Below are 21,135 nucleotides of genomic sequence, written 5' to 3'. Positions count from 1 at the left end.
CAATACATTAATACGTTTAGGAAGCATGGATGTGTGTGTGCCGATCGCAGAAGACAGGGAATAGATGCACACACAGCAGAACCTGAGCTGAGTGTGTGATGTGGGAGAAGGAACAAATATGGCGTAATAACTTTGATTGCATGAGCTGGAGAAACAGACGGACGGATGGATGGATGGATGGATGGATGGATGGATGGATGGATGGATGGATGGATGGATGGATGGATGGATGGATGGATGCATAGATCAAACCCTCCTTTAAAGGAACAAACTCTGTACTAGAAAGATGTAATTAGTGAGTGGAGAGTCTATGGTGTGGTCTTGTGAAGTAATTACACAGCTTGCACTTTGTCTTCATAATCTGGATGTAAACCAGCTGTGGGGAAGCGCGAGGATTAGTTCAACTCCCACCGGACTGATGTACAATCTGTACAGCCTCATTATTCATCCGCTTAAGAAAGGAGAGTTAAGGTGCGGTCACGCTAAACTTCAAGCACGGAAAATTACCTCAAAACACGCAACAAATATGGCCGACAGGATACAGCTGTGAATGAAAAACATTAATGCATTCATTATCCTATTAGAAATGCATTGATCTGTAAGTGGATATTTAACTGTGCATTAGCATTGCCCTTATTTTATAGATTACATTTGCCATCCAGCGCTCACTTAAAGTTAAACTTTAAAAACATGAATAATATAATAACACTAATGTAATGTTTAGCAAATCTTAAAATTGATATGTATTATGTACTGTATTTGATATTGTTGTGATGCATAAATTCACTTGTAGCATTTTAAACATATATTGTTTAAATGTAGCATTGGTTTTATTTATTTAGACAAAATAGTATTTTAATTTCAGCCATTCAGCCATAACATTAAAACAAATCTCCAAATGAATATCAGTTATTCATACTTCATACAATATAACTCACGTGTGGCACTTAAAAGAACAAATGTGTGTTTTTCTTTTATTTTCATTTAGAGTTTAGACAAAATGGTCATTTTAACATCAGTCATTTAGTAGTTATCAGTCATTATACCATGGTCTGGGTGAATACTCGATTCTAATTGGCTGCAGGGTGTCCATTAAAAAGTGATGTAGGACACCTAGTAAAGGAGTTCTAAAACCGTTAGATTTCGATTGTAAAACTAATAAAAATATAAACCAATGCTTTAAAAATGTGTTATTTGGCAAGTGAACATGATATAAGCGGGTTAATGCCCTTCGAGGTATTAATGGTTCACTGCGCGTCGGACGGTTCACGCCTCGCCGTCGTCCATTAATACCTGACAATGGACACCTCGTCGGGCATTAACCCTTACTTATATTGTTATTATATATTATATTACATTATTTTTTTTGCTATTAAAAGAACGCGTTAGTAATGTGCGCCCATTGGCGGGTCCATAACGCGCGTACACTAACCCTAACACAGAGGGACACACAGCAGCACACAAACATGCCAAATATTCAAGATAAAAGGATTACACTGTAAAAGATTATTATTGTGTACATAAAGATATGGTGGAATCCGGCTTGTCCCGTATATGGTCTGCTTGTGCACTTTTACCTCGCATGTTAATTGCGAATCCGCCATGGCGCGAGCGCAACTGGCATTTAAAGGGAATGCGAGATGAGACTCTGATTGGTTTAACGCACGTAAATCCCAAAAAACAACCATTACTCATTAAGAGAATAGGGACAATCCTTTTAGACCATGCGCCGGGACCGCCGACTATTTTTTTCCGTCATTAAATTAGCAAAAGTGGATTCGGACATGCACTAACTGAACTTGGGCCCTGCGCTTTACACCGTGTCCTAACTACACGCGACGCCGCGACACGCGATAAAATGCCTCTTTTCCATGTCAATCAGAGTTGTTGTCCTAACCGGCCGCGACCCGACGACGTGATGATTCTATTTTAGAAACGGTACCACAAACACAAAGTGTGGCAATGATAATCTCAGGCACTGTTTATGTGCTTTATTTAATGTTAAAAGCGTGTCATGTGACTTTGAATATCATTTAGTGCTCCAGCTTTGTAGCTGTAAAAGCAACGATGGAGAATTCACCTCAGATCTTGAAATGAAACAAATGGAAAACAAGAACGTTCAACTGTAAGAAACAAGTGTATTCTTTGACAAAGATTGTTTTAGTAACTCAGTAGCCTATGTATTTGAATAATGTTTAAATGGTGTAATATTTGTGAATTTGATTATGTAGCTACTTATCCATTTTCTTGCAAGTGCCGTCAAGATTACTCTCTGGTGCTGTGCACTCGCCGCGAGACTCCGCCCACACGCTGTTCTGATTGGCTATGCACTCGCCGCGAGACTCCGCCCACACGCTGTTCTGATTGGCTGTGCACTCACCGCGAGACTCCGCCCACACGCTGTTCTGATTGGCTGTGGGTTTGGATTGATTTGTACGCATCTCGCAGTCGCGTCTAGTGTGGACAGATAAAATTATTGGTCGCTGGATTTTATCGCATCGCGTCTGGTTAGGACACGGTGTAAGACCATGCGCTTAGATCATTAAAATGGGGCCCTTAGTGTGTCCAACAACCTCAACCTTAAAGCTGTGTCCAATGTGCATTATATCAATCCTAATTAGTATGCAAGACTATTATATCTCGATACTGACAGACTATTTACTCAAAAGTATGCATTTTCCCATTAAAGTAAAACCTTTTGTATGTAATATAATCTCCTTTAGTGTCCTGTTTGGAGCACTTGACAATGTGGTATCAAAGAAATGTACATAATTTGGAATATATATGCTTGTATATGCCAGACTTGTACAGTCCACTAGCATAACCAGAGTGTCTGTTGAGTGATGGCCCGGAAGACTACACGAGAAGGAGACCACCTGTTCTTCTCCACTGCCTTTAATTGAATAACAATGCAATCAGGATCCATTTATGGCGAGCAATTAGACCCTGACTTGTTTGCCGTGAACACTGGTCATGTGATGAGATCTCGTTACTGGAGTCATGTTTCCGCAAGACTCTGTGTGTGTGTCATCTGCTGACATGTCGTACGCCTCATGCTGATGGCAGAGAGAAGACACTGGTCATTGTGAAGCTCACACTCTGTCACCTCAGTGCCCTCGATCAAGATGCTAATGAGTGAACATTCAACAGCTCGCACCAATCACGTCGCACGAGGCTGATGAAGTCATTACAGACGTGTTGCTGTGGAAGTGGGCCATTGTGATTGGGTGAGTATAATTGACAGTTCTGATTAGTCATTAACTAAAATATCACGTCTGTGACCATTTACAAAACGCTGAGATTTAGACAAGGACACGACGACAAGGATGTATTGCTACTGAATGTGAGCGGGGGAAAAGATGGTAATGTATGAAAAGATACAAACTAATAAGTGTGAATTAAACATACAAAGAAGTGGCATTGTCACTGTAATATAAGCATGTTTAAATTCGTAAGGTGCAGTCACAATAGATTTCAAGCATTATTTCACAACCTACTATTAATATAAAATGATAAAATAATATCATAAATATTTTTTATGATGATAATATAACATATCATTTTAATATAATAATACAATTTTAAAATAAAGTAATACAATTAAATCATATAAATTAAAAATAATTAAATTAAATTAAATTAAATTAAATTAAATTAAATTAAATTAAATTAAATTAAATTAAATTAAATTAAATTAAATTAAATTAAATTAAATTAAATTAAATTAAATTAAATTAAATCACGTCCATTGCCGGTATTGTTATGTCAAGCATATCAATAATTAAACTAAGTTCTGAATATTAGTTATTGGGCATTTCAAATATTTTTTTAATGATGATAATTATTATTAAAACTATCCCTTTATCATGAATCCAATACTAAATCTCATCATAATATTTTTGGTTCTTTTTGGCTTGACATTCATTTTATATACCAGCATCAAATTAGGCCTGAAAAGGTTGTGTGTTTTTATAGCTGATAAAAAGCTCTCCGAAAATCCCTTTATAGTCGTCATCTACAGCATTTGAACACTTTTCTCATTTATTTGCACCTTCCTTTTTTCATTTTGTGATTCTTACAACAGCTGACCTTGGATGTTGAGAATGACCCGTAATATGGATGAGCTTTTAGTCAGATTGGGTGAAGCAGATTAGATGAATTGAGTTGGCCGGATTGAGGTTTTCCTATAGCAATAAAGTTAGCTAATTTATTCAGCGCCATGCCCCGTGTCCCCTTTGTCCTTGTTTAGCAGCGTCCCATTCCATGTAGCTTTGCTTTCATTATTCAACTGGAGAACATACACTACTATAGAAAGTCCCACAGACCCACTCGAGAGAGCGCCATACTGTCAATACGTCCTTGAGGAATGATGGAAAACTATCTTGAATGGATGGCACATGCTGGGGAATAATAGTCAACTTCCGCATAGACACCTTGAGGGAAACTTGTCAAGGTATGTAAGAAAGTTGAAGGATGCAGAGGACACAACTGGATTATTAAGAACAAAACTGCAAAGAAATGTTCATAAAGGGTGTAAAACATTACAAAAACACGGTCTATGGAATGAGTTGGCAAGAATAAAACATTTATGGTAGACAATGTACTTTTGTTGAGCTTTACCTTCTATCTCTGGCACTGAAAGGCACCACGTGGATTCCCAGGGGCCCGCCGCCATTGGACACCTCAACCGGCTTCAACATTTCACTAGAGACGGTGAAAAATGAGGGGAATGTGAGGAGAAACAAAACAGAAGAAAAGTAGCAAACAAAGAAAAGGCAATACATAAAAAGTTTAGAAGATGACAGATCGGCTATGAGTAGCGGTGGAAGCTAACGCTAGTTTAGAGTCCATCTGTAACTCCAGGGGCCATTAAGACACGCGGGTCGATGGAGGAACCAAACAGACACTTCAATTAAGTGATTAGGATCAGATTGAGGCCTGCAGTGGGCTAGTTCTGGGCTTTTTAGAAGTCAGGGGGAACACTACACCTGTGAGAGGAAAAACATATGGCAAGAACACATGGGATAAGGAGAGGACCACAACAAAAAAGATGAGCACAAGAGGCGCTCTTTTCCACACAGTTTAAGGCGAATTCACCCCAAAAATATATATTTTGGTACCCAAGTCAGGGTTATTATAATATACTACTAAAGATAAAAGCTATTTGATACTTGAAATAAAGTTTTACTGAATTGAATGCGTCTTGCGCTTGAACAGACATATTCAAACTAAATTAAGTCAAAATGCCCATATTGGCGAGTTTCCTTGTAAACATAGTCAGTTATGTCTTGAGTAAATGTAAACAGTTGAGAAGGAAAATGCATGTGTAACAGTGTATTTGATCCATGCATTCACTCTTAAAGTGACAGTAGCCTAATAAACCTGCCGTTTTTAATGTTAATCAAACAACAAAAGAACAATCACTCACTGCACTTGACTGGATATTGTCTGTAGTTTTAAGAGCAGAAATAAGAAACATACGTGGACAATATTAATGGTTTCTGAGCAAGTTTACCCTAAACACACCCTCCATCTGCCACTGGTCAGTAAAAAAGATAGCCCCACCCCCAAACTCATGCCATTGGTTAAGCCATTGCTATTTTGGGCAGGTTGAATTCTCAAAAGTCTTTTCACTTGTACACTTTTTAATCAACCTATAAATATGTTAATGAGTTGTATAATATTAAGCTGTTACAGTATATGAAATATATATGATAACCTTGATTGCTAGACTATATGCATTGTGTGGACTTTTTGTTGATTGACAGCCAATGGTAAATAGATTTTCATTGCATAGAAAAGTGCAGTCTGGACATTTTCTAGATATCTCATTTGTGTTCATTAGTATTTTGTGTAATCTTTTTGGGTGAACTAACTAAGACATTGTTGTTGTTTTTTTTGGATACACAAAGGAGGTTCTAATGGCGCTTTTCCATTACCAGTACCAGCTCGACTCGCCTCGGTTTTCGCTCTGTTTTCCGTTGCAGATAGTACCTCCACAATAGTACCTGGTCGTCATAGCGACGCGACACACACCCGCTACCCACACACACAGGACAATGGAGGAAATCGAGTGTATGCTGTTTTACATAATATTAGTAATGGGTATATCACGCAATCTCTGGCCGAACTATTTAAAAATGCCGGGGTTATTCAGGATACTCCGTCTGGCACGTGCAATGATGGCGCAGTGAATAGTGACGATTCTCTCTGACCAATCAGCAGTCTGCCGTGTTTCACGTCACATTTTAGTATCACCTCGGCTCGCTCAGAACCTCGCCGGAGGTGATACGGAAAAAAGTATCTGGAAGCAGGTACAGGTACAACTTCTACACAGTGGAAAACCAAACAGAGTCGAGTCGAGGCGAGTCGAGGCGAGGCGAGCTGGTACTGTGTAGTGGAAAAGCGCCATAAGAAAGACAGACAATGGATCAATTTGACGAATTCCTGGTACGACTTACTCGAGTGAAGCTGATTCTACACAGGAATCTGCCCGTCCCACCGGCTCTATCCTCCCGTTCCTCCCGTTGTCTGTTCTCTCCTCGTCTTCTTCTTCGTCCTGTGGGGCACCAGAGAAAAAACACTGTGTCAATGGCTCTACCTTACATCTCACATAAACCTCCCAGTCTCGGTCTCCCTCTCTTGCTCTAATCTAATAGAGTGACCGTAATGGCTTCTGTTTTAAATCAGGGTGACTGAGAGAGCAGTGCAGTCGTGACATCAGAGCGTGGCTTCGAAAAGATGCCTGTAATCGATTATTCATATTCAATCAATCAGTCTGGGCTCGGCCGCTCAGGTCTGCTGCTAATCGGATAAGGGAAGAGTTGAGTGGATGCTCATTTGTTTCTTTCACTATCCTTATCTAATTTACATCTCTGTCTTTCTATTTCTCAACCTCTTGACACATCTGATATGTGCAGATGTCATTTACAATCCTTCAAAAATGTATAACAATAAGGTCTTGTCAAATAATGGAGGCAGGATTGAAGTCAGGATAATCCCATCAAACATATTGACAGGATGACCACAAAAACATTGCAGCTGCCATCATTGAAATGTTTAGTCATGCCTAATAGGAAACAAAGGCCTTCTCGGCACTGACATCCGGATATTCTTATATAGCTGGACTGGATTTACACCTTGCCTTTCAATAAGTCTCTAAAGTCAGATCCAATCACACTTATACACGCAAAATACAACATTTATCTTACACATTAAATCAGGAGATAATCACATTTTTGTCATTTGAAATAAATAAATAAATAAAAAATGGGTTTTATGGTCTAATGCTTTCACATACTCCATCGACATTCCCAAAGTGAATAATTATAATACAAATAAAAAGTGAATAAAAAGAAAACTAAAGTGAAAATAGGTGAGAAGACACAGTAAGTGTAAAAAATTATATGATCAATAAGTTATGAAGTTTTTTTTTTTATGTTGCTTTAACTCAATTTAAACATTTTATAAGTTATAAAAGATTTAACTAATTTTGTAAGTCAGTTGAATGTAATTTAAGTTGAAATGACATCCAAGTTGATTTTACTTTTTTTTAAAATTAAGACTTTTTTTACAGTGTGCGGTTTTGGAAGAGAAAGGAAAGAAGTGTAGTCCATTAATAATTCATGTGATATATTTAAACAAAAATTAAAATTGTCAAGACAACATTTACACTCATTCCCGACACGGCCTCCTTTATGTCTGAGAATGCATGTCAACGCAAGTGTAAAAAGCGCCAAAGAATAAAAAAATAGAATAAAAAAAAAACAGAATATATTCCATAGTAATTCCACTCGAACCCTTGACTGTGGATCATTTCCAAAGCCAAGTGAGTGTCTAGACACGGGGCGAGATTCTGCAATGGTTTGTTAGCCACGGATATTAATATTCCAGTGGTCTCACCCTTAACCTTCCCCCTCACCAAAATGTCAAGCACATCTAAATAAGCACTTCTCCGTCTTTATATGGAAATGCATTCGGTCTTTCAGACAGTCACCCTCCACCACACGCATCCGAGTCTGAAGAGGACGACTGGAGTCCTCTTTTCCTCTGTCTGTATCTATTTATTGTTGTAGAGGTTAAAGAATGAGTAGAGGTCATGAAAATTTTATTAGCAAACCTCGAAAAAAGCAGCGCCAGGTCTGTTACCTTATTCTGGTGAAAATGAGTCAATTGCCTCTCCAAACACAGTCGATTGTCTGTGGTTTAGCAATTTGCAGCTCGATACAATGACAGAAAAGGCTGGGTTTTTGCCTTCGAATCTCTGTGCTGGGTTGGAAGAAATCCTAATTATATTTGATCCGGGATATTCAATCAAACCTTGTCACTAAATTAAGAATCATTGCATCAATTTAGGTCAGATTTCCAAATTTACAGATATATACGTCTCATTGATTTTCAATGTTGATATCTGATATTTGAAGTCTGGACTGAAATGCAGAAAACTTATAGGACAATATTTACATGACAATATGTAACAAAACAATAAGTAAATACAATATTTACAGTATTTCCTCAAAAAGGAAAATACATAGGGATGTTAGAAAAGCAGAATGAGTTCATCTCTGTCAAGAACATGTTCAAGACTAAATTTCACCCCAAAATAAAAACTTCACGCTAAAAAGATCTATTTTCATTGCGATATTATTTACCTCCCAATGTCATTGTAAATTCATTGCTAAAAAAAATATATCATTAAATGTTGAATGATGATAATTAGATATTATGTAAATGGGATATATATATAGTTGGACATTTCATGCAAATTTAAAGTATCTTTGAATATTAAATAGCATGCTTATTTTAGGTTGTCCTTATTAGTAAATAAATGTTTGATTTTTTTTTTTTCTGTCTTATGGTTAGTGCAAAGATTTGGTCAGGACTGCTACTGATGTTCCCTCAAGTAGGTACATGACGGTAACTCTCATAACACAAGCTGCTCACATTAGCAGAGGAACACATGTAAAGTAATAAAGAACTGCATTGAGTAGTTGGAGTAGAGAAGGTTTCATGTGACATGAATGCAGCTGTGCTGGAGTGTCTCTATTCAGCTGTGAATTCTGCTTTCTGCCGCCTGAGAATGAGCTTATTAGCAATAAGAGATGAATCTGAGCACATTGGACCACGAGAGCCGGTCCAGGCGTTTGTGGATAGGAGAGAATGGTTCCTGTCACAAAGTCACTCGCACAGAACACAAAGTGTCGCTTTGCCTGGTAGCGGCAGTAATGACAGACACAGAAACCGAGGCTGGATGCCAGAAGCTCATTGTCCGGTTCTGTTCACCTGCCAGATGTAAAAGCTCCTGCGTCAGCCCACCGCAGGGGGAGAAGGTCATTTCATGGGCGTCCCAAAGGCGAAGATCCCCATCAGCTTTAAGGGATGAATCCACTGCTGTCATTTGGGTGCTTAAGGCGTCTGCTGATATGTGGCGACTAAAAATAAGTGTGTTTGTGTGTGTTCGTGAGCTTGGGTGAAGGCCAGAAGCCACTCAGTGCAGCAGTTACAGGAAGCCAGAGGTTACAAAGCTGGCCATTAGACAGACAGTGCATTATATTATTGTTCCTGGCAGATGCAGGAGGTCGGTCACATTGAGAGACTGCTAGCTTGTGAGGAGCTGAAGGGAGTACGTTTTTCCAAACTTGAACTATTCCCCCTATTTTCAACATTTCTAGCTGTTTTAGCTGTTTTAGCTATAAACGCTGCGTTATGCTGCTTGAAATTAAACTGTATTAATATTATTGTATATATAAACACACTGGTTTGTAGCGCAAATAGTTTTACTGCACTTTGTTATTCTTCTATTTCTTTGCCTATAGCGGCTAATGAATCATAAGTCTTGCACTTTCATGGTTGATCTCCAGTATGTTGGATGGAATCCAAACAGAGCCCTGCATGATCTTATCGAAGCCTTGCTGCAGGGCTTGAAGGTCACGTCTGTGGAGAGAACCAGCGTTTGACCTCCAGAACAACCAGAGGAAAGCAGGACGTTCTGCAGTTGACAGTGGTGTAACATAACAGTGAGTGACAGAAGCGGAGCTTTCCCTCATAGCATTGGGTCGAATGTACGCACAAAGATCGCAATAGGTTAATTAAGCATGAAATGGAAGTTGCAATAGTCTGTTCTTCCTTATTGTGATGTATTTCCAAGTTAAACGGCTTCTGGAACAAGAACACATGTGGGCGGGGCTTGATTGTGTCTGTGGGGAATTGATTTGATGGTTGTGGTTTGCTATTGGCTGATCTCATGTGAGTGACAGGTTATAGCCCCGCCCTCGTCATTAGAGAAAAGAAGAGATGCTGCAAGAGGAACTTATTCTGAGTCAAGATTACGAGGAACATGAAATTTCGTGAAAAAAAATATTTACGCAGATATTAAAAAAAAAAAAAAAAATACTACAATTTTGCCTAAAAAAATAAGAACTGAACATTTTGATTTCATTGTGACTTTAATAATAACAGCGTAAGTCTTAGCCTCAGTTTGTCTGATACAGAACACAACAACGTCAAGCACTAGCAGAAAAACAGCAGGTCAAATCTGATTTTTGGCTTTTTTCCCCCTCAAACTTCTTGAAGTCAGAGTGCGTTAATTCATGTGGAAAATAAATTGTATTTACAAGGGACCACAATTAGGACCCTACTGGGAAAAATGATCTGAAACTGGTTTGCTGGTTGGTTCAAGCTGGTGTTCAGCTGGTTTAGCTGGTCTCCCAAGTCTGAGCATCTCAAAAAAAGTCTAATTAAGAGAACAGAACTAGTCACTGATTTTGGCTACATTTTCAAAGTGAGTGGCATGACAATCTCATTTGAGGCATTTAGTGGCAATTAAGCTAAATAGTCAAGTGTAGAACTATCTGAGTTTTCTGAGAATAATCAGTAGGCTAAAAATAAGCTGTAAAGTGGACTGGACTTTACGCTGACAGTCAAAAACACGGCTATGTGAGACTACTACAAAAACAAAGACACATATTTTCCATTCTCCTCACTAATTGTGGGGAATATCTTCAAATCTATATACAAACATACGGCTCTACATTTTTATCTAAAGGACTATATTCCTGTCCAATGTAAAGTCCGGGAAAAGTGCCGTAAAGAAAATATAAGGAAGTGGCCAATTTGTTCAAACAATAATTGTCCAAATATTTACAACCTCCAATAATAGTGACCTCAGTCCAGTTCCTGACTACGTACAAAAGTTGGTAATTACCTCCAGTGAAACACACCCAAAAAACAACACAGAAAAAGCCAACCATAACACATTAGAGTAGTGTGAGAAATACTATGGCTGTACAAAAACTCTTGCGTCTGGTTGGTGGAACTGGTGACCCCTGTATGACGCTGATAGGGTCGGTAGGTGATACACAACTGGAACCCACTGAACAGTCAAGACGATAAGGAAATAGATGCTGTACTCAAATGGAGATGAAAGGCCTTCTGTAGGCGCCACAATAAGCCATTATAGTTTGTCTGTCCTCAGAGGCGACTCCTATTACCTCAATTAGACTGATTTAATTGAACGTGACTTGGGTTTTTCACATCCTTCTCTCAAACACAGGGTCATTTCATCCCACCGCTAAACAAAATCTCCATTACAACAGTCAATGGATCACACTACTCATCATTTCCAAGATGCTTATTCGTATTTGTGTTGGGGAAATAAATGCTAAAAGGACCTAAATGATGACTTAAAGTCATTACCGGACGTAAAGCTGACCCACTACTGTAATCTACTTATACGAACACTATCCCACTGTGGTTGGTTCATGCCACTGTTTATTTGGAGTGTCAAATGAAAAAATATAGCCCATTTGGTATAGACATTTCATACACTTATCATGTCACAGGGGATATTAACAGGCGACTGTAAAATCCATTAATGCACGCCCATAATCAGGCCTCGTAATATGCCTGTCATCTTGTGCATTGATTAAATCTTAGATTAACTTATTTTTCATCAGAGTATTTCTCTTGTCCTCAACACGGATAAAAGAATCGACCCATCAATACAAACAAACATCAACAAAGCCACAAAGAGATGCTATAATTGCAAAAATGAATCTATATTTCGTATTGTTTTCAAGAAAAATACTTTTTTTTAAAGATTTTTACCCCTAAGCACTGTGATATGGTACAGTGAAAAAAACAGATACCATTGCATTGTATGATTGCCATAAATATATTGTATTACTTACATGGTGCTCCAAGGACCTTCAAATAATATGATGGTTTTACCATGGTACATGTCCAAAACCATGGTGTTACCATAGACTAAGTCCAAAGAACCATGGTATTACCATGGTCAAATAACTAAATATCAACTAAAGTGGCAACAGTGTGATTCTTTTCAAAAACATCACCCTCTGTAATGAGATATATATCAGCTGCAACATTTCTACAGCGATTATTATGTGTGTGTCTCCTGTGGAAATTCAGCTCAGCTGTTTGGCGAGAGAGGAGAGCTGTGTCTGTGTGTTGTCAGTTTGTTGGGCTCATGGGTGTGCCTTTGGTAAGTGGGGTGGTAATATTTCCAAGTTATAAACTCATGCTCAGACACTTTCATATGCTCCTGTAATGGTACCTGTGGGTGAAAAAGACTTCAAAGAGAGCCGCACTTGTTCTGGGGCAGTAAGGAGTGAGTCAGCTTATCTAGCGCTTTTTATTTCAGACAGAACAAGCTCAGCACTTGAAATACGATGTGTTCCCCAATTCTTTTTTTAATTTATTGATGTTTCTGTTTTCAACGGTTTTGAATGGTACTGAGGGCCCCTACAGAGCGTGTGTTGTGTTTAGTGTGTTAAGAAGAAAAGAAAATGAAGCGAAGCAAAGCAAAACACATAACCAAAACAAGCCATACCAAACCACAACCTAACCTAACCAAACCAAACCAAACCACAACCCAACCAGATCAAACTAAAGCCAGCCCAACCAAACCAAACCAAACCACAACCCAACCTAACTTAACCAAACCTAAATCAAATCAAACCCAAACTAAAGCCAGCCCAACCAAACCACAACCCAACCCAACCTAACCAAACCCAACCAAATCCAGCCCAGCTCAACCAAACTAAACCAAACCACAATCAAATAAAATCAAATCCAAATCAAAATCAAAGCCAGCCCAGCCCAAGCAAACCTAACATAACCCAACCCAACCAAATCAGACTAAAGCCAGCCCAACCAAACCAAACCAAACCAATCAAACCAAATCAAATCAAATCAAATCAAATCAAATCAAATCAAATCAAATCAAATCAAATCAAATCAAACACAACATGAGCAATAGAAACAGTGCTGCTAGGTTGAGCAAACACTATATCTGAATGCTCATAAACACAGGCGGGCAGCAGTTGAAACATGGCTTCCTGTAATCCAATGAGCAACGTTTTATTTCTGCCACTGTATTTCAACTCTTATTTTCTCTCGTTTAAATCAACAAAGACATAAGCCCCTTTAAACCTGTCTCCCCTTTGTTTTTTTAAGACACCGCTAATGGTGTATAAAAGTTTGGCTCGGCCAAGGATTACTTTGAGCAAATTAAAGCCAAACAGGTTCTTAATGCTATTAAGTAAATTAAATCAGATACGTGAGCTAATTCACATTTGTCTAGATCAAGGAGAGAAGTTAGCGAGGCTGACCTGCAGTGAGACACGGAACAAAATGTCAATGTCCCTCTCTCTCTTTCTCTCGTTCAGTCAACGAAATGCATCTGTACCAAATACATCATCTGTCAGTTGTGATTTCATACACGCACAGGCATATCTATCAATGCCACCGCACGCTTCGGTGGGGCTGCAGTATAGTTAAATTGCACTTTTATTAAATTAGGTCAGCTAATTATGAGGGTTTAAATCAATCATTTAGTCAATAATAAAACCTAAAGCAGGCAGTGCCTTTAACTGGCATGCCTTCATCAATAACCACAGGCAGGAATACTTTCTCATATCCCACACAGAGCTTTAAGAGCGCATGAATTATCGAAAATCGAGTTATCACTGCCTGCTTTTGTCTGGGGCCACTTCTGAAGTGATGTGCTGGTTCAGCCCGAGTTTTTCTCTTTGTAAGAATGTCCGACGACATAGTGCCAACAATATCACAAGACCATAAGCAAAACCCCAATATTCAGCTGAGTGGTTGATTGATATTGGTTTGTCCATATGCAATTTCTCAATGGCCAACTTATTAAATCGAACATGTGGTCACAGACTTTGTCATGCATGTCTCCCTGCATCAGTATTGTTTCTTAAGAATATTTTCCCCATCCTGATCATTTTATTAATTGTCAAAAAAATAGTATTGTACAGCAAAACTGAACCCATGTGACTGGAAAAGCTAGATTGAAGCACATTTCCCTGATATAGAAAAAGACAGCTAACTCTGAACCGCCTTGAGCTGAATATCTTGCACACTCATGACTGCTTTTCCATGATTAATCATAATTTAGAGGTGATTAAGAGGGAGGATCGTCCCTCTAACTCCGTATGGAGCTATTAATCTGGCTGTGAGCCATGAAGGTCACTGAGCATATGTGTGATTACAAAAAGCAACAAAAACCTGAGATCATAAAGACATTAGCAGAGATCGGTGGATAAAGTGGAAACAGAACGGCAGTTTCATGAGAACTCCAGAGGATCATTGCTGGATACGCTGAAACACATCAGTTATTTTTAAAGAGGTATAAAACACCTGGAGAGAGCTGTCCATTAGTATTCACATTCATCTCAATGGCGATTTAAAATCAGCCATCTGTACCCGTGGGTGCTCAGTCCTGCAGCCAGGATCCTTTAAACTGTAATTGCCATGTGACTGATCACTCTGAAGCTGCAGGGAAATGACATCATGACAACACTGTGATTGGCTGACGGCACCACAATAACACACACAGTCCTAAACACTTCACAGGTGCCGGTCCAGAACTGCAATGTATATGTATGTTATAAATATAAAGTCCAATTCACACTTACAAATTCATCGGAATTGGGATTAGAAAAGCAGCTGTGTGTGTGTGTGTGTGTGTGTGTTATGTGTGTGTGTGTGTGTGTGTGTGTGTGTGTGTCTGTGTGTGTGTGTGTGTGTGTGTGTGTCTCTCACTGGGACAAGTTTTTTGATGGGAATGTACAGCTGGCAGCCTTTGAATGCTATGAATGACAGAAAGGGAATATGGATTTAAAACCCAAAACATATCTAAGCTGAATGCGATACTTTGACTTAATCTCATGAGATTGCATTTAGCCCATTTCTATGTTTAGGCAACAAGACAAAAGGTCAATGAGCATTAGCATTTGCTGCAACCTACAGTTTCTTGACATATTTCATGCAAAACACAGCAAGTATAACTATTATTATTTTGGTATTGTTTCAATCTGTGTGTGGGAAGCCATGCTGATGGTGTTCCCTCTATAAACCTGGCCATACAAAAACATGATTCTGCTATCCTTCTTCTCCAAATGCTTGCCCGTTTGGTTCACGGCAGGTTACAGCCCTTCCTGTGCCGCTTTGTCTGTACAGGAAAGTCTGCTCATTCAAGTGTCAACACTTTATAGGAAGAATCTTGTAAGCACCACGTTCATTGGCTTCATTGTGAAGCTGATTTATAACGGGCCAACAATTGAAATGGGTCAGCTTTTATATTTCAAGACAGACAATACAAATCCACACTTGCTATTCCCACTTGAAAAGCCCATATGCCAAAAGTAACACGTACAACATTTTAGCAGAAACTTGAATGAAGGCTAGAACAAACACAGGAAAGCAGGGAGCGGAGACGCACGTCACCATGTATGCGCTAAACTTTTTTTTTTATAGAATAAACATGACTGATTCCCTTTCCGCCCTTGTTCTGTTGTGAGAGAGATCCCTGATATATTGACAGCCTGCGCTACCTGCTGTATTTTTAGACCAATCACAAAAGCATCAGTCAGGTTCAAAGGTGCAACCATCCAAGACATCCTCCCACTCCGGAGTCTGTTCCACTAGGAAAGAATGAGGAGAAGTCTTTGAAGCGCACCGGAGTTCATATGAAGCAGAAAGCAATAACTCAAAGTAGCCCAGCAGTTTAAAAGCAGTCCAGAAAGAAGTTGGCCTTAAAGTGAAACTCCATGAAGGAATATTAGATCTACACAAACTTGGAAACATTTTTAGTAAATGACTGCAAATATATGACATAGTAAATTATAACATTATAAAACCTTCTTAATTTGTTTTGCATTCAAACTATGTAAGGATTGATGTACTTTTCAGTTTGTTCCTTATCAGACATCTGTAAAATGTGACTTCCTAACATTTCCATTTGTGTCCCAAAAAGAAGAATAAAACTGTATGCAATCAACGTACATACTGTGTATGTATATATCTGCATGAGAAGACTTTTATCTTGTAATTATGACGTAATGCTTTTCATGGCTTTTTAGCTGGTGCTTGTTTGGCTGTTAAACATTTCACGGTATTGAACTGTGACTTTAATGATACTCATCATCATACCAACAAGCCAGGTATACTAATACTTTAACCACGGTTTTAAAGTCAATTATTGTCAATATGTTTTGTGCATTCTTTTTTAAAAAGTTTGTTTTTATGCGATCAACATGCAAATATTACTGGTTGAGGTAATTTTCTTCAAAACATATTTGCATGATAGACTTTTTATTTTTTCTTCATGAATTTTAAGCTGGCACTTGAGGGACAGCTAGTTCGGTTTTCAATCATTTCACAGCACTGAACACTAGCAATGGCCTCATACTGGTGGGAACGAAGTCTTCATCGAAAATAACAGCATGTGACGCACAATTTACTTTTGAACAGCATCTACCGATGCATATTCATCCCTGCATTCATTATGCTTCACCTGTGGACAGCCAGGTTATAGAACTAGGGACTCCCCACACAACGCATACAAGTAAGCCCACCATGCGGTCCCCATCCTGCAGAGTCCAATTTGCGAGTGATTTCATTTCCCACAGAAAGAAATAAGCAGATAGACCATCCGCTCACCCTGTATCTGCATTTCACTTCTTCCTGTCAATTCAGAGAGGGCCACCGCAGACCTTTTCTTCGCCACTCATGCACATCAAATGCGTTTCTCTTTTCTCTAAATGGGCAGAAGGACTCCTCCTGGACTCCATTCACAGAAGTAGAGCTGTTAACGGTGGGCCATATTTCTATGGCAACTTAAAAGCATTACACTTTAATGGAGTCAATAAAAGAACGAAAGCGGCCTGTTGGTACGATGGACATGGACACTGTGGAGTGGACTCATTTGAGACAAATGACTTGGAGCAAAGGAGCCACTCACATTTTAAACTGGAACAAAGGCTGGAAAACAGCACAAAAAATCAAATAAATAGGAATGAATTATTCAGCAAGTCTGGGAAATCGGATACTGTCAGTCTCCAAAGTCTATCTTCTACCTCATTGCGTAGCTGTCATCCAAATAAATGGCGCAAGAGTGTTTAGTCTAATGGAAGAATACAGTCGTCTTAGCTTTCGAAATTTTTTGGGACCACTCACTATTTGCGTAAACCGTGACACGTCTTCCCTCAATTACCCTTGTTTTCTGGGTATTTAATTGCGTCCAGGTGTGGACCACTTAGCTGGAGAGAGAGCAAGAAAGGGAGATGCCGCTTAATGCCAAAATGGGCTTTGAAAGGAATTTGTCTGTTACAAATGCGAAACCTTTGATGGATGTTAGCGCTTTTCAAGCATGGCTAATTCCCGCAGTCCGTCAACAACTGTGCTTGGATCAAGTCCAGTCTATTTGTGAGGACCCTCCATCTGAGAAATTACCTGACAAGAAACCTCGTTTTACTTTCATTCACAGTTTGTTGCACTGTAGTCTTTTGCATCGGCGCTGACAGATCTAACGTTTGCATTTGAGTAAAGTAACCCCACATCTTGACTTCCATACATCTCCACCCTGTATTCGGAGTTCCCCACCCCTGATATGCCCTCAGCGTAACAGCAGTTTTCACCACAGTGAGGTTCCAAATTCCCCAAAGTCATTATTGTCTCCTGCTAAGTTGCCCCAGCCTACTATGATTTGTGGGTAATGAGCTGGCAACCGGGCCTGGGCTCAATTATTCTCACTGAGGGAGTGATTTCTCACTCTGTAGAGCAGAGCACAAAGTGCACTCACTAATTCTAATCAGGACATAACACACTCATAATCACCCATGTGGAAATAAAAGAGTGTGTGAAAAGAAAGAGAGAGCATAAATAACGAAGTGAAGTAATGACAGGTTTGATGTGTTTTGGAGGATAGACTCCTTATTACAGGTAAAAGGAGGATGTGTTTTGTGTTTTGTCAGCACGACAGGTGCAAAGAGTATCACGCCATGTCAAGATGGATAGATAAGCACCTTTTATTGATGTTTTTTGACAGCGAGAGGAATATTGCCACGAAAATATGGCCTTATTAGACTCGGAGGTTGTTCAGTCAGAACTTTGTGTATTAATAGAGAAGATAGAAAGGAAAAGAAGATTGTTAGTACAGTTCAGAGTAACAACAAGTCAAAAAGTGTGATCCTAAGGAAGTGAGTTTGAGTTAACAAAAAAATTGTTCATGAAATCAATATTACTTCTTTAGTTTGGACATGTGACATCAGACAGAAAATGGACGTTGTTTCAACAGCAGAAGTCAATGTTGATGGGCTGCTCACATTGAGGTCGTCAAATCCTTTTACTTTCGTTTTTTTACAAGTAGAAACTCCTAATCGACTACAGTACCAGAAGGTGGATCATGTGACCTAAAGAGTCGTCACTCTCATTGGTGGTTTCCGCAATATGTTGCTGCTCATTGCAAGTTACTCAACTTTGTTGCATCACCAATGATCAAAGTCACTCATGTTGCCTAAAATTGTCAACTAGGTCTAGTAGTCACTACAAATTGCTTTCAAAGTAAACCTTCCATTGCAGAATAGCGTGAAGAGTATGTTTATGTTGAGAGAGAGAAAGACTGAGAAAATATAAGCAAATCATTTCTCGGACTAGAGATTGGGACAGACGGGATAGATGTAAATACTTGTACAAAATGGACAACAAGTCATATCTTCAGACTCCTTTTGGTCTGTCACTGTCTCTTTATCTGCTGCCATGCTTTGAGATAAAAGTAAAGTCTCGTAAGAAACCCCAAAATGCCTCTTTCTCGTGTACAAATGAGATAACAGTGGTGTATCTAGACTCGTCACAGAGCTCAGTCCACCTCAAAAGGGTGAACATGTTTACTGAACGTGTCTGGACCGAGCAAAAAAAGAAAAGAATGCTGCTTCTAGGATTCAAGCACAAAAAGTACAAAATGTGTATAGCAGATATCTGTAAAAGCTGGTGTCTTAATATAGCTTGCGTTGGCTATTCCATTCAGAGCCAAACAATTGTTATGGGAGTTCAGGCCAAAGAAAATGCTTTGACTGTTTTGATCCATTAGAAATGTGAATTGCAGAGAGAAAGTTTCCAAATGGCTGTGTCTGGTGGTCTAAATCAAACAAAACTTGATGCCTTCAATTTTTAAATACAATAAACTTGACTGTGTAAGTCATTTCAACTTACATTGACTTATACAACTTACAAAACTCATCTTAACTTATTTTGCTAAGTTGAAGTAATGTAAAAACATGTTGTCATGACTTATTGATCATGTCAAATTTTGACAGTGTAGAGTAGATCATGTCATGAACATACAGGGACAACTCCGGGAGTAAAATAATAATAGTAAATACATTGATCAAGAGTCTTTCTTATAGAGATCGAATCGATGATTTAGCATTGTCTTCAATCGACCCCTTTTTAAGTGTCCAAAAGATAATTCGAAAATAAACAGTTCACCTGCAATTATTTAACCAGCACAGGTACTGTAGGTCCAACAATGGCCATGACCAGCCCCACTCATTCCCAGACAGGACCAAACACAAAGGAGCTGTGTGTTATGACATCATCCCCAAACTTCTGCACATCCTAACATGACACTAGGGTTTCCCAGCCATGATAATCAAAGATGATGAAAACAATGTTCTCAGTATTCCCCACGGAGGCACAAAGGAACAAAGGTCACCTCGTACATGTGTGTGTTCTGGGTCATAGCGGTCAGGACAACTGTAGCATGGATAACACAGACTTGCAATGAGTAACTCTTAAAGTTCATGAAGCCAGGCACTTATTTGTGAGTTGGATTTATTCTGTGATTTTAACATTTGTGTCTGCTGGAAAATCCAGATAAAGCCAGTCTAAAAACGCAGGGCGTGACAATAACTCCCGCAAACCCAGCAAATGCGTGTGTGTTTCAGAAGTGGTGTGTAATCACTCCTACTAGACACTTTGGCGGGTTAAATTTTAAATATAATATATACATTTTTCAATTTTAGTCTTTTAAAAAGGCATCTGAAATAATAAACAAATGAGCTGGTAGACCATAATGGTCCAAGGGCCCTGTTTAAAAAAATTCAAAGTCAAATCAAGTCACCTTTATTTATATAGTGATTTTTACGATTCAGATTGTATCAAAGCAGCTTCACAGTGATAACACGAAAAGAAGTTAGATTAAGTAAGGCAGATCAATAATATTGTTGAATATTAAATCTCCAACTAAGCAAGCCAAAAGCCAAGGCAACAGTGGCAAGGTACAAAACCTCCATCAGGACACAGAGTGGAGAAAAAAACCTTGGGAGAAACCAGGCTAAGTTTAAGATAGTTAAGATTAAGGCCATGGCAGCAGCTGGTTGCTGATCTTGGCTGAGATTTTCCACCAGTTCAGTCAGGTCACACCAGCTGGTAGACTGGCTAGTAAACCACCTAACATTGGGGTTTGACCCACTTATGATCAACTTGGACCAGTAGAAAGAACCTAACATGTTCAAAGTCCCAGCCACCACCTAAACTAGTTTAAGATTGATTTTCCAGGAAGGTTCCTTCACTTGCTTCCAGTTGGTGTAGCGAGGAAAGGTCATGGTGTTGGGCAGAGGTGGCCGGCTAATGGAGAAGAATTGTTTCAGTCTGCTAAGTGCTCAACCATAGGACAAGCCTGGATGTGCTGTGAAGAAAGCTTTTCAGACAGGCTGAATGGTGTCAGCTGTGGGCCTGGGGAATGTGAGGAGCCCAAGACATCAGATTAAAGGGTTAAAGGACGGACTTTATATCTACCACACCGTTCTGTCC

The 21,135-nt window shown here is 39.1% G+C and overlaps 1 protein-coding gene across 1 annotated transcript in view; it reads right to left on the bottom strand.

Moving 5' to 3' along the window:
- Positions 1 to 21,135, bottom strand: part of LOC306993027 (partitioning defective 3 homolog) — a gene marked incomplete at its 5' end in the record, with an annotated part of 169,959 nt that overhangs the window by 95,176 nt on the left and 53,648 nt on the right. Inside the window, 2 exons of the mRNA XM_079602458.1 lie at positions 4,621 to 4,704; positions 6,462 to 6,559. Coding sequence (XP_079458584.1) covers positions 4,621 to 4,704; positions 6,462 to 6,559 — 182 coding nt within the window. The remainder of the gene's footprint in view (positions 1 to 4,620; positions 4,705 to 6,461; positions 6,560 to 21,135) is intronic.

The sequence above is a fragment of the Phoxinus phoxinus genome (assembly GCF_949152265.1).
Source record: "Phoxinus phoxinus genome assembly, chromosome: 24".
In the NCBI taxonomy this organism is placed as follows: Eukaryota; Metazoa; Chordata; class Actinopteri; order Cypriniformes; family Leuciscidae; genus Phoxinus; species Phoxinus phoxinus.
Note: the sequence above shows the minus strand (reverse complement) of the source record. Positions and strands in the feature narration are given on the sequence as shown.